The sequence below is a fragment of the Archocentrus centrarchus genome, chromosome 16, assembly GCF_007364275.1.
Source record: "Archocentrus centrarchus isolate MPI-CPG fArcCen1 chromosome 16, fArcCen1, whole genome shotgun sequence".
In the NCBI taxonomy this organism is placed as follows: domain Eukaryota; kingdom Metazoa; phylum Chordata; class Actinopteri; order Cichliformes; family Cichlidae; genus Archocentrus; species Archocentrus centrarchus.
Window position 1 is genome coordinate 15,873 of NC_044361.1, and position 12,713 is coordinate 28,585.

The window sequence follows — 12,713 nt, forward strand, 5'->3', positions numbered from 1 at the left end:
AAAGCCTTCAGCTGATCCAAAATGCTGCAGCTAGAGTACTGACAGGGACTAGAAAGAGAGAGCATATTTCTCCCATACTGGCTTCTTTTCATTGTCTCATAATACCGTATCACCCCAATAGAGCACTTCGCTCTCAGACTGCTGGCTTACTTGTGGTTCCTAGGATACTTAAGAGTAGAACGGGAGGTAGAGCCTTCAGCTTTCAGGCCCCTCTTCTGTGGAACCAGCTCATAGTTTGGATTCAGGAGATAGACACCCTCTCTTTTTTTAAGATTAGGATGAACGATGGGTTTTCTCTGTAATTATTGTCAGGTCTTTACCTTACACTATAAAGTGCCTTGAGATGTCTGTTTGTTGTGAGTTGGCACTGTATAAATAAAATGTAATTGAATTGAAAAATGTAATTGAAAAGGCTGAAACTGTAATATATCCTAAAAAAAAAAAAAAAATCAACTTTAACCCTCCAGCATTAATAACAATTAAGTTCAGGGGACAATGAAATGGTATTGAGGGGGCCCCAAATCAAATATTGCTTAGGTCCCCTTCAAGGCTTGGGCAGACTCTGCTGTAGGTGAAGACAGCAGCAGTGTGATGAGCAATGGTGACTGATTAATATTAATATTTATTTACATAATCATACTTCCACAAATCTGGCAAGCATGGCACCTTAATCTGAAAAAATAGCAAACGGTCAAGGCCGAGAAGAGTTGGATGAGCACCAAGTGTCCATTTTAGGCCGCATCATAGCATTTTAGATATTTAGGTTAAAGGTGTGTTGGAAGGCTGCACAGTAGCTTGAATTTGTAGCCTCTGTGCTGGTTAAACATGTTTTAAAAAGCCCTCAAGCAGGTGAACTAACAGATTTAAAAAAAAAATAAATGATACGTCAAAGCTTTGCAATTTAAGCATTACTATAGTAAGTTAAAAAAAAAAAGTATAGAAGTATTATTAGCAAAAGGTATGCCCACACTGAATAAGAGTAAAACAGTGTCAAATGCTTCTAAGACATAGTTGCGGGCCGGTCTAAGCCAAAAATGCCAGGGACTAATTTTTTGTCCCAGTCCAGCCCTGCCCATAACAGTACAGATTTATGATTTTCAGTAGTTACAGTGTGAGCAGGTTTCTTTGGAGTTTTATAAATAATAAACCAAATTCAACCAAAGTATCACCTGTGAAAGTACAGAAACAGGAAACAGTAAGATAAAGACGAGTTTCCACAGAAATACCAAATATTATATTGACTATAGATCATTACAGTACATACAGCGCAGTAGGTAGTTTTATACATCTTCAATCAAACAGGAGCTTATAAATAATATGTCAGCTTCATGAATGACAATGAGTTTGCAGCAGGACGTTCATGTCTCCATCTGACAGGGGGAGGAAAATGGAAACAATCTCAGTGCAAATTGTGCATCTGTAAACATCAAAGGAGTCTGATCATTTTGCTTTAGGTCAGTTCAGGTCTGAATTGATGAGAGGAGGAGGAGTTCAGGAGAAGCTAAAGAGCTTCCTGTGCGTAAACATCCAGACAATGAAATGAAAGTGAGGAGAGCTGCACCCGCAAGTTTCAACTTCAACCCGCTGAGAAAGCCTTAACAGTGAAACCCATTTTCTGAGGCCACACGCTGGAAATCAATTACATCTGTGTATGAGTAACTATGTTAAAAATCTCTGGGTTACTGGGTTATTTCAGTAATGTGAAGCAGTTCATCAAAATTTCCTTTGGCATGGAAATGATTGGTGCATCTCCTGCTGGTCATGTAGTAGTACTGCAGTTTGTGATGAAACGATGCAACAGGAAATTTTAATTAAAGTTCTTTATTTCAAATATGGAAGTAATTTTCTGTTTGCCACACTAGGAAGAAGTAACCATGATGTTACTGGAAGACATGAAACACTGTATCAAATCTATGGCCCACAGTCAGATTCACAGCTGTGGTGGTGCCAGCTTTACTGCGTATGGAAAGGTTGAAGTATTTCTCAAAGTACTTCTCCATGTTGTTTGACTCATAAAGAAGTTAAATATGAGTGCTTTTTAGTTCCAGAATAGTCAACATTAAGGTTTTATGCCTCTGCAGACCCAGTGAGATCAGCATGCACCATATGAGAAGCAGCCACAGCCAGGAGTTGTCACACAGGTGATCACAGGTGTGTCACATACAGATGGAATTCTTAGAAGTTGCTTAACAAGGTTTATTAGGAACTGAATGCATGCAGACACTCTGAAGAATCTTTATGCTGAGTTTAAGTATAAATCTGAGAATTTTTGTTCGTGTATATTAGATGCCTCATTGGTCGCTGCTGTTAGTGCAGTGGCCATGTTGGTCAGGGGGAGCCGGGCCTCCTCATGAATGAGGCAGATGCAGATACACATGATGGAAAGTTCTCACAATTCAAACTGATTGTCGAGCAGTTTGGTTTGTTAAAGATACCAGAACTCTATTTATGATCAAGAATACTTAGTTCAGCTTAAAATGCAGGTTTCACACTAAAATGTTGAGATCATTAAAAGTCTCATTTAGGACTACCTGTGGTTACAGTCCTGATAAATTAATTTACTGTGAGCTTCATGTGACTTAGTGTCACTGAACACATTAAAAGTCACATTAAAAGTAGCATGACTCATTTTCATACAGGAAATCAAACACTTTCAGAGCAGCAGATAAAATACCTTCTCACATGTTGAAAGATGTTCTGTTTCTTCAGTTTGACAATCATTTAATTAAAATGTTGAAAGCAGCAAGTCTGGTATTTTCTAGGAGAACAGCTCAGAGCCCAAAGTCAAAGTCCCTGAGCAAGATGGCAGCAGCAGAGATGCATCTCACAGCCCAAATGCTGCATTTACATGTAGACATTGTATATACCTATAAATTCTTATATACCAGTGTTTGACCCGAAGGCAATTGGACTTCTTTTTTAGGTTCTTGAAGGCACTTCACCTCTTATCAGAAAGGCTTCTTCAAGAACCTAAAAAGAAGTCTAGTTGCCTTCAGGTCAAGACTACCATGACCTGCATGACTGAGAACCTGCACAGACATGTCAATGAAATCCTCATATTCTCAGAATAATCTGAATCCTGAGAATATGATCTTATGTGTGGAAGGTCATCTGCAAGATTAGGCTGTTTTGTAATGTGTACATTTCTGCAGCTTCCAGTCAGACTTCAGGGCCCTCTTTGAAATCTAACTGCATATGTCGATTAAATTTCATGTTGGCTTGAATTAAACTCATACTGACCTCAAAGAGTATCACACAATAATAAACTAAACCTAAATTAAACCTGAACTCCTCTAAGGTGAATTGAGTCCTTGTTAGTGCAGCTCTCCTTAAAGACCACGCCATGGTTTTAATTCAAGTTCATCAGTGATGATCTAATGGAGAAGCTTCACAGTAAATCACCACCCTGATGAGTCTCTGCAGCTACCCTTTGGTTTACTCCATCACCCTCTGTCATCAATCCCCATTGGACTCAATGACTTTCTCTGCCAGAATTTCCTGGAAGGTGGAGAGCTGCTTCATCTGCTCTGTCTGCATCGAATGTCTCCTCATCAGCTTCTTCTTCATCTTGAAGTCAGGGCCACGTTTGGGTGAGGCTGGGGCCACCGGGACCAGGATCTTGTGTCCAGAGTGGATGGGGGAGGTGGGTTTCCCATTGGCCCGGATGTCAGGGATGGGTCTCTGGGGGTTGATGTTGAGTGGAGGCAGGAAGCCAGGCCTGGTGTGGGAGATGTGGTCTAGCAGCAGGGTCCCAGAGCCCCGGCGCTCCAAGAGCCCTGGGCCGCGGCGGCGCATGGTAATGGGGGACACTGAGTTAGGGATGTTCTCCAGAGACTCCTTGGATGAGCTAGTGACCAGGGACAAGGGGGAGGCGTTGTATCTCCTCCGCTCTACAGACACTCTCCCAGAGTCTGGTGATCCGGGGACTGACTCTGGGCAAAGGTGGGTATCTGACTCGTAGTGCTCCATCCGTGTCAGTTTGGGGTGAGCCAGGGCTCGGGTCACAACTGCCCCAGGTCCTCCAGCATTCTCCTGGGACTCTGGAGCAGTGTTCCTGCGGTAGAGGATCTGGTGCTGCTGGACTTTGTCAGCCCATGATGGACCAGACAGCGCTGCACAATCCTCAGAGCAAGACCGGTCAATGAGTTTGGGGGAACAGGGGTCATGCGTCTCGATGCTGTGACGTCGTGACAGCAGAGGTCTCACTGGTTCTGTGATTGACAGTCCATTCATCTCTGTGATCGTCTTGTTTAGGTCACCGCTGCCCTCCTCCTCCAGATCGCCATCCACCCGATCCTGGGGAACCCCACTCAGCACCGAGGGTGCCACCAGACCCCATGGCTCTGAGTTCAGACGTTTCAGCAGCTTGCGGGGTGGCGGTCTCTTCTCACCTGGAGGTCGAGCTGATGGTAAAGGTAATGCTGAGGTGAGTTTGAAGCTGAAGATCCCCTCCTCATCTCCTGCAGGTGAGGAGGTGCCAATCTCCACCTCAGAGGGTGACATACAGGCTGGAGTCAGTTTGTCCACAATGCCTGGGGACGGCGGGGAGTTGAGGTACTGTTTGGTCTTCTTCGTGCCTGATGGAGATGTGTCGGTGGTGATGATGATCACCTCCTTGCCCTTGGCCTTGCAGGCATCCAGCAGCACCTGCAGGGTGTCGCGGTCCCCCTTGTTGATGGCATGGACGAGGGCAGAGGAACCAGAGTAATCTTTGAGGCTGGGATCGGCTCCATTCTCCAGCAGCAGTGACACCACCTCCTTCCCTGCCTGTTCCGCACAGGCATGCATCAGCGCCGTCCGGCCACTCTTGTCGGGGATGTTGGGGTCAGCTCCTTTCTCCAGGAGGTACCTCACCATCCTCTGCCGCAACTGTGGGTCATCGTAGGTTGCTAAGCAGGCAGCAGAGATAGGCGTCTCTCCACGCTCATTGCCCTCATTGATGTAGGCACCACCCTCCAGCAGCAGGCGGGTCAGCCTCAGCTTCCCCTGGAAGACAGCTTTGAGGAGGGCATTCCCCTCAGACTGCAGAGGTCCTCCATCACCCATGATCCCTCACCTCTCCTCAGACCTCCTGCCCACAGGATGCTGGCTTAACACTGACTGTCCATCCTCTGTGATATGTCACATGACCTGCAGGAAAGATACACTGAGGTGAGTAGGTGAGTCCATCTGAACACCAACATGCTAATGTGATGGCACAGAGACATAAGCTTGCATATGATTGGATGAGGTGCTGATAAAGAACTAAAGAGAAACTGTGTTTCTCTCTCGAGTTTATGTTACTGTTTTTCACACAAAACATATGACAAAATAAAACATATAAAACACTACTGCAGTGAACTCCAGACAGTTTTAACTGCAACAAATGAGTCAGATAAAGAAATTTAAAAGTGTAATTTATATTTCAGTTGTTAAAATCCAAACACACATGACTTTAATGTCTTCACTGAAATAATCTGATCATTATTTCTCCTGTGTGAGGTCTAATTGGACCTGCATTATAGTGGAAACAGCCTCAACAGCTGCCTTATACCTGCATTCTCTCTGATGTCCAGCAGGGGGCTACTCCTCTGGTCTGATTGTATAGAAGTGTATCCTCCTGGGACCCAAGAAAAATAAGTGTCATCAAATTTCTTTTCTTTCTAATTTCCTACATCCTTGGGGTCAAAGAAACATCTCACAGTTTAGACTTTTTCAAATTTATTTTTAATTACATTTTTTCTGCATGTCCACATTAGTGGACAGTGGGATGATCTTCATTGTTTTCAATAACTGAATGATTTAACTAATTATGGTCCTTAACCAATAATACAAAAAAAAAAAAAAAAAAAAAAAAAGCACTCCATAGGCAACAGAAAGTGTGATATCTTATTCTAGATGGATTTTGCATCCCCTATTTGTCAGGAAGTGTGGATACTTCTTTAAGGCATTCTGACTTGCTCAGCCAAGCCCCACAGCTTATCCATAAAACAGCTGTGCTAATGTGAAGTCCCTGATAGTTTGATTATAACCTGTACTCTGGATGGGAGAAAAGTACCTGAAAATGCATATGCCTGCTGAAAGTGGGTCTGTCTTCCTAAAAGTCTGAGTGTTTTTGATATACTCTGTCAAGACCCAGCCAGAGCTATCTCCTGGTCTATGCTACTAGTGGCAAGACTGGGACAGGTGGAATTCAGATAGCGCCTTTGGCAGAAATGTAGAGTTAGGCTGAAGGATAATGCGATCATTCTGGCAAAAACCTGCAGCAATCCCAGTTAACTGACAAGAGCATGAAGTGCGCTAATGCTCCTGGCAGATGTTATGGCAGGAAAGCTGTTTTGAGGGAAAGCGATTTCAAATCAGCATCTTTGAAGTGAGCAAAGTGGGGATGCTGAAGAGCATCAATGGCTATGGGGTTCCATGGGGGAAACTGAGGGTCACACTGTAAGGCACCTTTAAGAAACTGGGAGATCAGAGATGACTCATCCCTATTGAGCGCTGAATGACTAATATGAACTGGCTGAATCGCTGCCACCATACCACACAGGGTAACTGTAGATTTGTCCAGCATGGTCTTGCTGTGGCCTCACAGGGGTTGATCTGGTGGACGGCACACCAAGAGGAAACAGTCCCCTGCAGTATGAGTAGGGACGGGAATTGATAAGAATTTAGCGATTCCGATTCCATTATCGATATCACTTATCGAGTCAATTCCTTATCGATTCTCATTGGGTTAGTGAATAAAATATACCACAAATGGGTTGGTTTGCATTAACTCTTTTTAATGTAAAGTCGAACAAAATTAAAACTGGTGTAAAAAAAATAAGAATTCCTAGTTCAAAATTAACACTATTGATATTTTTTAACATTTTAACATAAAATACAACTGCAAGGTGTGCGAGAACCAACCTCTGAGCCAGCCAGACTGGCTGTCCTCATCAACTAAATGTTACAGGAGATGGAGATGATTCATACAGTATAGTGAAAGCAGTACTGTCATGTCCTGGGCCGTTGGCCCAGCGTTTTGTGTTAGTTTATTTCCTAGTGTTGTGATATGTCTGCGTCTCTGTCCTGAGTCTGTGCCTGTTCCCCGTGTTTAGTCAGTATGTTCCTTGGTTTGTCACTTCCTGTTTATTTTGACAGTCTGGTTTTCCTGTGCTTTGTGTTCAGCTTTGCTTCCCCTGTGTAATTAGTTTCATTTGCCTCACCTGTTGTTCCCTGCTGTTTCCTCTTGCCCTGATTACCCAGTGTGTATTTAAGCCCTCAGTTTCCATGTGTTCCTTGTCGCGTCGTTGATGTTTTGTGCCCGCATGTTCCTGTGTTCCCTGTGCCTGCCCTTCGTCTCCCTGTGCCTCCCTTCCAAGGTTTTTGTATTTGTGTTTCCCCCGTTGAAATAAATCCCTTTTATGTTACGCTGACTTCTGGAGTCCTTCGTGTCAGCCATTCCTCGTCCATTTCCTCCCCGGCCATGACAGAACGACACGACCATACTAAAGACCCTGCAAGCTCCGGCCGCTACAATGGCACTCGCCTGGCGCTGGGGGGACCAGCTTTTTTGAACGGTCCCCGGCGACGCCGCTCACCGCCCCCGCCTAAACCGCAGGTCTGCCGCGTGGGCGGACTGTTTTTGGCGCCGGCCGCTCCCTCACCTGTCACTCCGCTCGCTGGCCCCTCCTGTCCTCAGCAGTCGCCGCAGCCACGGAGGACGAGATACCGGAGGAAGCGGAGAGACGTTTTCCTGGAGCCAGCGCCCGGAATGACTCCAGAGGAGTCATTTTTCCGATTCCTGGGTCACAGGGGTCCCTGGCCTCCCACCACTTCCGCGTCACCACTGCCTGCTGCTGACGGAGGAAGACCAAGCTCCCGGCAGCATCAGAGAGAATCGCCGCGGGAGCAGAGCGGTATAACGCCGCGGAGACGGTCACTCTCGCCTCAGTCAGCTGTAGCGCCAGCTCATTCTCCGTTTCCCCAGTTAGCCGTAGCGCCAGCTCATTCTCAGTTTCCCCAGACAGCTGTCGTGCCAGCTCAGTCTCAGCCTTCCCAGTCAGCCGCAGCTCTCCCTAGCTCTCAGTCGCAGTGTTCCCAGTCAGCTGTAGCTCCAGCTCCGCCTCCGTCGCAGTGTTCCCAGTCAGCTGTAGCTCCAGCTCCTCCTCAGTCGCAGTGTTCCCAGTCAGCTGTAGCTCCAGCTCCCTCTGCTCACCCTGCTCCCGCTCCCTTGGCTCCAGCTCCCCCTGCACCCGTACCTGTTCCGCGGGTGGGGGCAGCCACGGACGGGCTGACCTCTGCACCCGTACCTGTTCCGCGGGTGGGGGCAGCCACGGACGGGCTGACCTCTGCACCCGTACCTGTTCCGCGGGTGGGGGCAGCCACGGACGGGCTGACCTCTGCACCCGTACCTGTTCCGCGGGTGGGGGCAGCCACGGACGAGCTGACCTCTGCACCCGTACCTGTTCCGCGGGTGGGGGCAGCCACGGACGGGCTGACCTCTGCACCCGTACCTGTTCCGCGGGTGGGGGCAGCCACGGACGGGCTGACCTCTGCACCCGGTCCTGTTCCGCGGGTGGGGGCAACCAGGTCCAAGCCTTCGCATCGGTTTTCTGTGTTAGCTGCAGCAGCAGGGTCTCAGTCAGCTCTAGCTCCAGTCGCTCCCCCTCGCCTTCAGTCAGCTCTAGCTCCAGTCGCTCCCTCTCGCCTTCAGTCAGCTCTAGCTCCAGTCGCTCCCTCTCGCCTTCAGTCAGCTCTAGCTCCAGTCGCTCCCCCTCGCCTTCAGTCAGCCCCAGCTCCAGTCGCTTCCCCTCGCCTTCAGTCAGCCCCAGCTCCTGTCGCTCCCTGTCCACTCCAGTCTCAGTCAGCCCCAGTAGCTCTTCCTCGGTCCCCGGTGTCAGCTGTTTCTGTGCCCTCTCAGTCTGCTCCCTCCGCTTTAACGTCAGTTAGCTCCGTAATCCCCTTGGACCCTTCAGTCAGTTCGGTTTTGGTCTCTTCATCTGCAGTTTTTCCATCTTTAGTCGCAGTTCCCTCAGCTCCGGCTCCCTCGGTAGCTCCAGTAATGACAGCTTGCCCAGTGTCAGCTCTTCCTAGCTCTCAGTCAGTCTCCACGCAGACTGCTCCCCGTAGCGTTCAGTCAGCTTCCACGCAGCCAGATCTCCCTAGCTCTCGGTCAGCTTCCACGCAGCCAGATCTCCCTAGCTCTCGGTCAGTTTCCACGCAGCCAGATTTCCCTAGCTCTCGGTCAGTTTCCACGCAGCCAGATCTCCCTAGCTCTCGGTCAGTTTCCACGCAGCCAGATCTCCCTAGCTCTCGGTCAGTTTCCACGCAGCCAGATCTCCCTAGCTCTCGGTCTGTTTCCACGCAGTCGGCATGCTCTAGCTCGCAGTCTGCCTCCACGCAGTCTGCTCTCCCTAGCTTGCAGTCTGCTCTCCCTAGCTTGCAGTCTGCTCTCCCTAGCTCGCAGTCTGCTCTCCCTAGCTCTCAGTCGGGTTCCACGCAGTCGGCATGCTCTAGCTCGCAGTCTGCCTCCACGCAGTCTGCTCTCCCTAGCTCGCAGTCTGCTCTCCCTAGCTCGCAGTCTGCTTCCACGCAGCCAGTCGTCTCCCGGCCTGCTTCCACGCAGCCAGTCGTCTCCCGGCCTGCTTCCACGCAGCCAGTCGTCTCCCGGCCTGCTTCCACGCAGCCAGTCGTCTCCCGGCCTGCTTCCACGCAGCCAGTCGTCTCCCGGCCTGCTTCCACGCAGCCAGTCGTCTCCCGGCCTGCTTCCACGCAGCCAGTCGTCTCCCGGCCTGCTTCCACGCAGCCAGTCGTCTCCCGGCCTGCTTCCACGCAGCCCATAGCGTCAGCTCCCATGCAGTCCCCTGCACCTTGGCTATTCCCCGAGCGGCCCCTGCTGCTCAATAAAGCAGCAGTGTGCCCTGTTCCGCAGTCCCAGCCTGCGCATCCGGAGCCTCACCATGTAGGCCCCGTTCAGCCCAAGGGCTCAGCTCAGTCCGAGCCGCCAGGGGGTTCCGCTCAGTCCGAGCGCTCCGAGCCTGAGGGTCCCGCTCAGTCCGAGCCGTTGGGGGTCTCCGCTCAGTCCGAGCGCTCCGAGCCTGAGGGTCCCGCTCAGTCCGAGCCGTTGGGGGTCTCCGCTCAGTCCGAGCCGATGGGGGTCTCCGCTCAGTCCGAGCCGATGGGGGTCTCCGCTCAGTCCGAGCGCTCCGTGCCAGAGGGCCCCGCTCAGTCCGAGCCGATGGGGGTCTCCGCTCAGTCCGAGCCAGGGGGTCCCGCTCAGTCCGAGCCGATGGGGGTCTCCGCTCAGTCCGAGCCAGGGGGTCCCGCTCAGTCCGAGCCGATGGGGGTCTCCGCTCAGTCCGAGCGCTCCGCGCCAGAGGGTCCCGCTCAGTCCGAGCCGATGGGGGTCTCCGCTCAGTCCGAGCCGATGGGGGTCTCCGCTCAGTCCGAGCCGATGGGGGTCTCCGCTCAGTCCGAGCCAGGGGGTCCCGCTCAGTCCGAGCGCTCCGCGCCAGAGGGTCCCGCTCAGTCCGAGCCGATGGGGGTCTCCGCTCAGTCCGAGCGCTCCGAGCCAGGGGGTCCCGCTCAGTCCGAGCCGGTGGGGGTCTCTGCTCAGTCCGAGCGCTCCACGTCACCCGAGGGTTCCCCACCAGAGCCCGGGGTCGCCCTTCTCCGCCGCCGCATGCCCCGCGGTCGGCCTCCAGTGTCTGCTCCCCGTCGCCGCCGCCGCACGCCTCGCGGTCGGCCTCCAGTGACCCCTCCTCGTCGCCGCCGCATGCCGCGTGGTCGGCCTCCAGTGACTCCTCCTCGTCGTCGCCGCCGCCGCTGGGTGCGCGGTCGGCCTCCAGTGACTCCCCCTCGTCGTCGCCGCCGCCGCTGGGAGCGCGGTCGGCCTCCAGTGACTCCCCCTCGTCGTCGCCGCCGCCGCTGGGAGCGCGGTCGGCCTCCAGTGACTCCCCCTCGTCGTCGCCGCCGCCGCTGGGAGCGCGGTCGGCCTCCAGTGACTCCCCCTCGTCGTCGCCGCCGCCGCTGGGAGCGCGGTCGGCCTCCAGTGATTCCTTCTCGTCCTCGTCGCCGCCGCCGCTGGGAGCGCGGTTGGCCTCCCTCGTTGGGATTTTGCTTTGTGGCCCCTTGGCCTCTGCGGCCTCCTGAACTGTGTGTTTTTTGTTTTTGGATTTCCCACTGACTCCCCTGAACTGTGGACTGTTTTTTCCCCTGCTGTTTTTTGTTTTTTCATAGCTCCTGGACTGTTCCTTGTTTCGACCCCCTGTTTTGGACTGTCTCCGGCCTTGTGCCGTCGCCTTTTGTTCTGGTCCTGTGTTTTTGTTTTCTTCCGGTACGGGTTTGATTTGTTTTGTTCACGCCCTGTGATTTCTGTTTTGCTCCCTGTCTTTGTTTTTGTTTCGGGCCCTCCCTCCTGGTCCCCCGCCTCCCGCCCTTGTCTGGTTTTGTTTTCTGGTTTTGGCCGTCGGGAGCCGGCCTTTGAGGGGGGGGTACTGTCATGTCCTGGGCCGTTGGCCCAGCGTTTTGTGTTAGTTTATTTCCTAGTGTTGTGATATGTCTGCGTCTCTGTCCTGAGTCTGTGCCTGTTCCCCGTGTTTAGTCAGTATGTTCCTTGGTTTGTCACTTCCTGTTTATTTTGACAGTCTGGTTTTCCTGTGCTTTGTGTTCAGCTTTGCTTCCCCTGTGTAATTAGTTTCATTTGCCTCACCTGTTGTTCCCTGCTGTTTCCTCTTGCCCTGATTACCCAGTGTGTATTTAAGCCCTCAGTTTCCATGTGTTCCTGGTCGCGTCGTTGATGTTTTGTGCCCGCATGTTCCTGTGTTCCCTGTGCCTGCCCTTCGTCTCCCTGTGCCTCCCTTCCAAGGTTTTTGTATTTGTGTTTCCCCCGTTGAAATAAATCCCTTTTATGTTACGCTGACTTCTGGAGTCCTTCGTGTCAGCCATTCCTCGTCCATTTCCTCCCCGGCCATGACAAGTACAGCAAAATAGGGTTGCAACTACCAATTATTCCATTGATTAATCGAGTGATCTGATTAGAACTACTTTTTTCTTATTAACAATCCATCTGCATATTTTAACTTCCATACTGCAGTTTTTTTTTTGCTGTGTGAAACAAACATCAGTGGATTGAGCAGCTACAAAGTTCTCTTTTCTTCACGTTGGCACTTACTGATCAGGTGGTTGATGAAGGACCTCCAGCTGTTTTAAAGTAAAGGTTTTAACGGTGGTTACAGGAAGAAGCGCTGCTGCTTTGGATGCGAGAAACATGTTTCCTTTCGCTCCACCCAAGCTCACAGTCTCGGTAATAGCTCCGCCTTTTTGCGCTTCCTGTGTGTGCACAGACTGCACGTTAAAACAGCTGCTGCTGTTGCTGAAACACTGTGAATATAATTTTGTAATGCTTTTTATCTTGACGCTTCTCTCTTCACGCTGTTGGATATATTCCGAACCAAATAAGGCCCATGTGTGATACAATCACGTAGTGTTGTAGTCAATTCAATTCAATTCAATTTTATTTATATAGCGCCAAATCACAACAAACAGTCGCCTCAAGGCGCTTTGTATTGTGGGTAAAGACCCTACAATAATACAGAGAAAACCCAACAGTCAAAACGACCCCCTATGAGCAAGCACTTGGCGACAGTGGAAAGGAAAAACTCCCTTTTAAAAGGAAGAAACCTCCAGCAGAACCAGGCTCAGGGAGGGGCAGTCATCTGCCGCGACCGGTTGGGCTGAGGGGAGAGAAA

General features: G+C 50.8%; 1 protein-coding gene across 2 annotated transcripts in view; it reads right to left on the reverse strand.

Annotated features, from left to right (window-relative positions):
• Positions 1-1,269: 1,269 nt before the first annotated feature.
• ankrd34a (ankyrin repeat domain 34A) overlaps positions 1,270-12,713 on the reverse strand; it is a 50,227-nt gene continuing 38,783 nt past the window's right edge. Inside the window, exons 2-3 of one of the 2 annotated variants that reach the window (XM_030750782.1) lie at positions 5,534-5,599; positions 1,270-5,130 (exon numbers count right to left, since the gene is read on the reverse strand). In XM_030750782.1, the coding sequence (XP_030606642.1) occupies positions 3,457-5,046 (1,590 nt within the window). In that variant the 5' untranslated portion in view covers positions 5,047-5,130; positions 5,534-5,599 and the 3' untranslated portion in view covers positions 1,270-3,456. The remainder of the gene's footprint in view (positions 5,131-5,533; positions 5,600-12,713) is intronic. The other variant, XM_030750783.1, reaches the window with a different exon arrangement.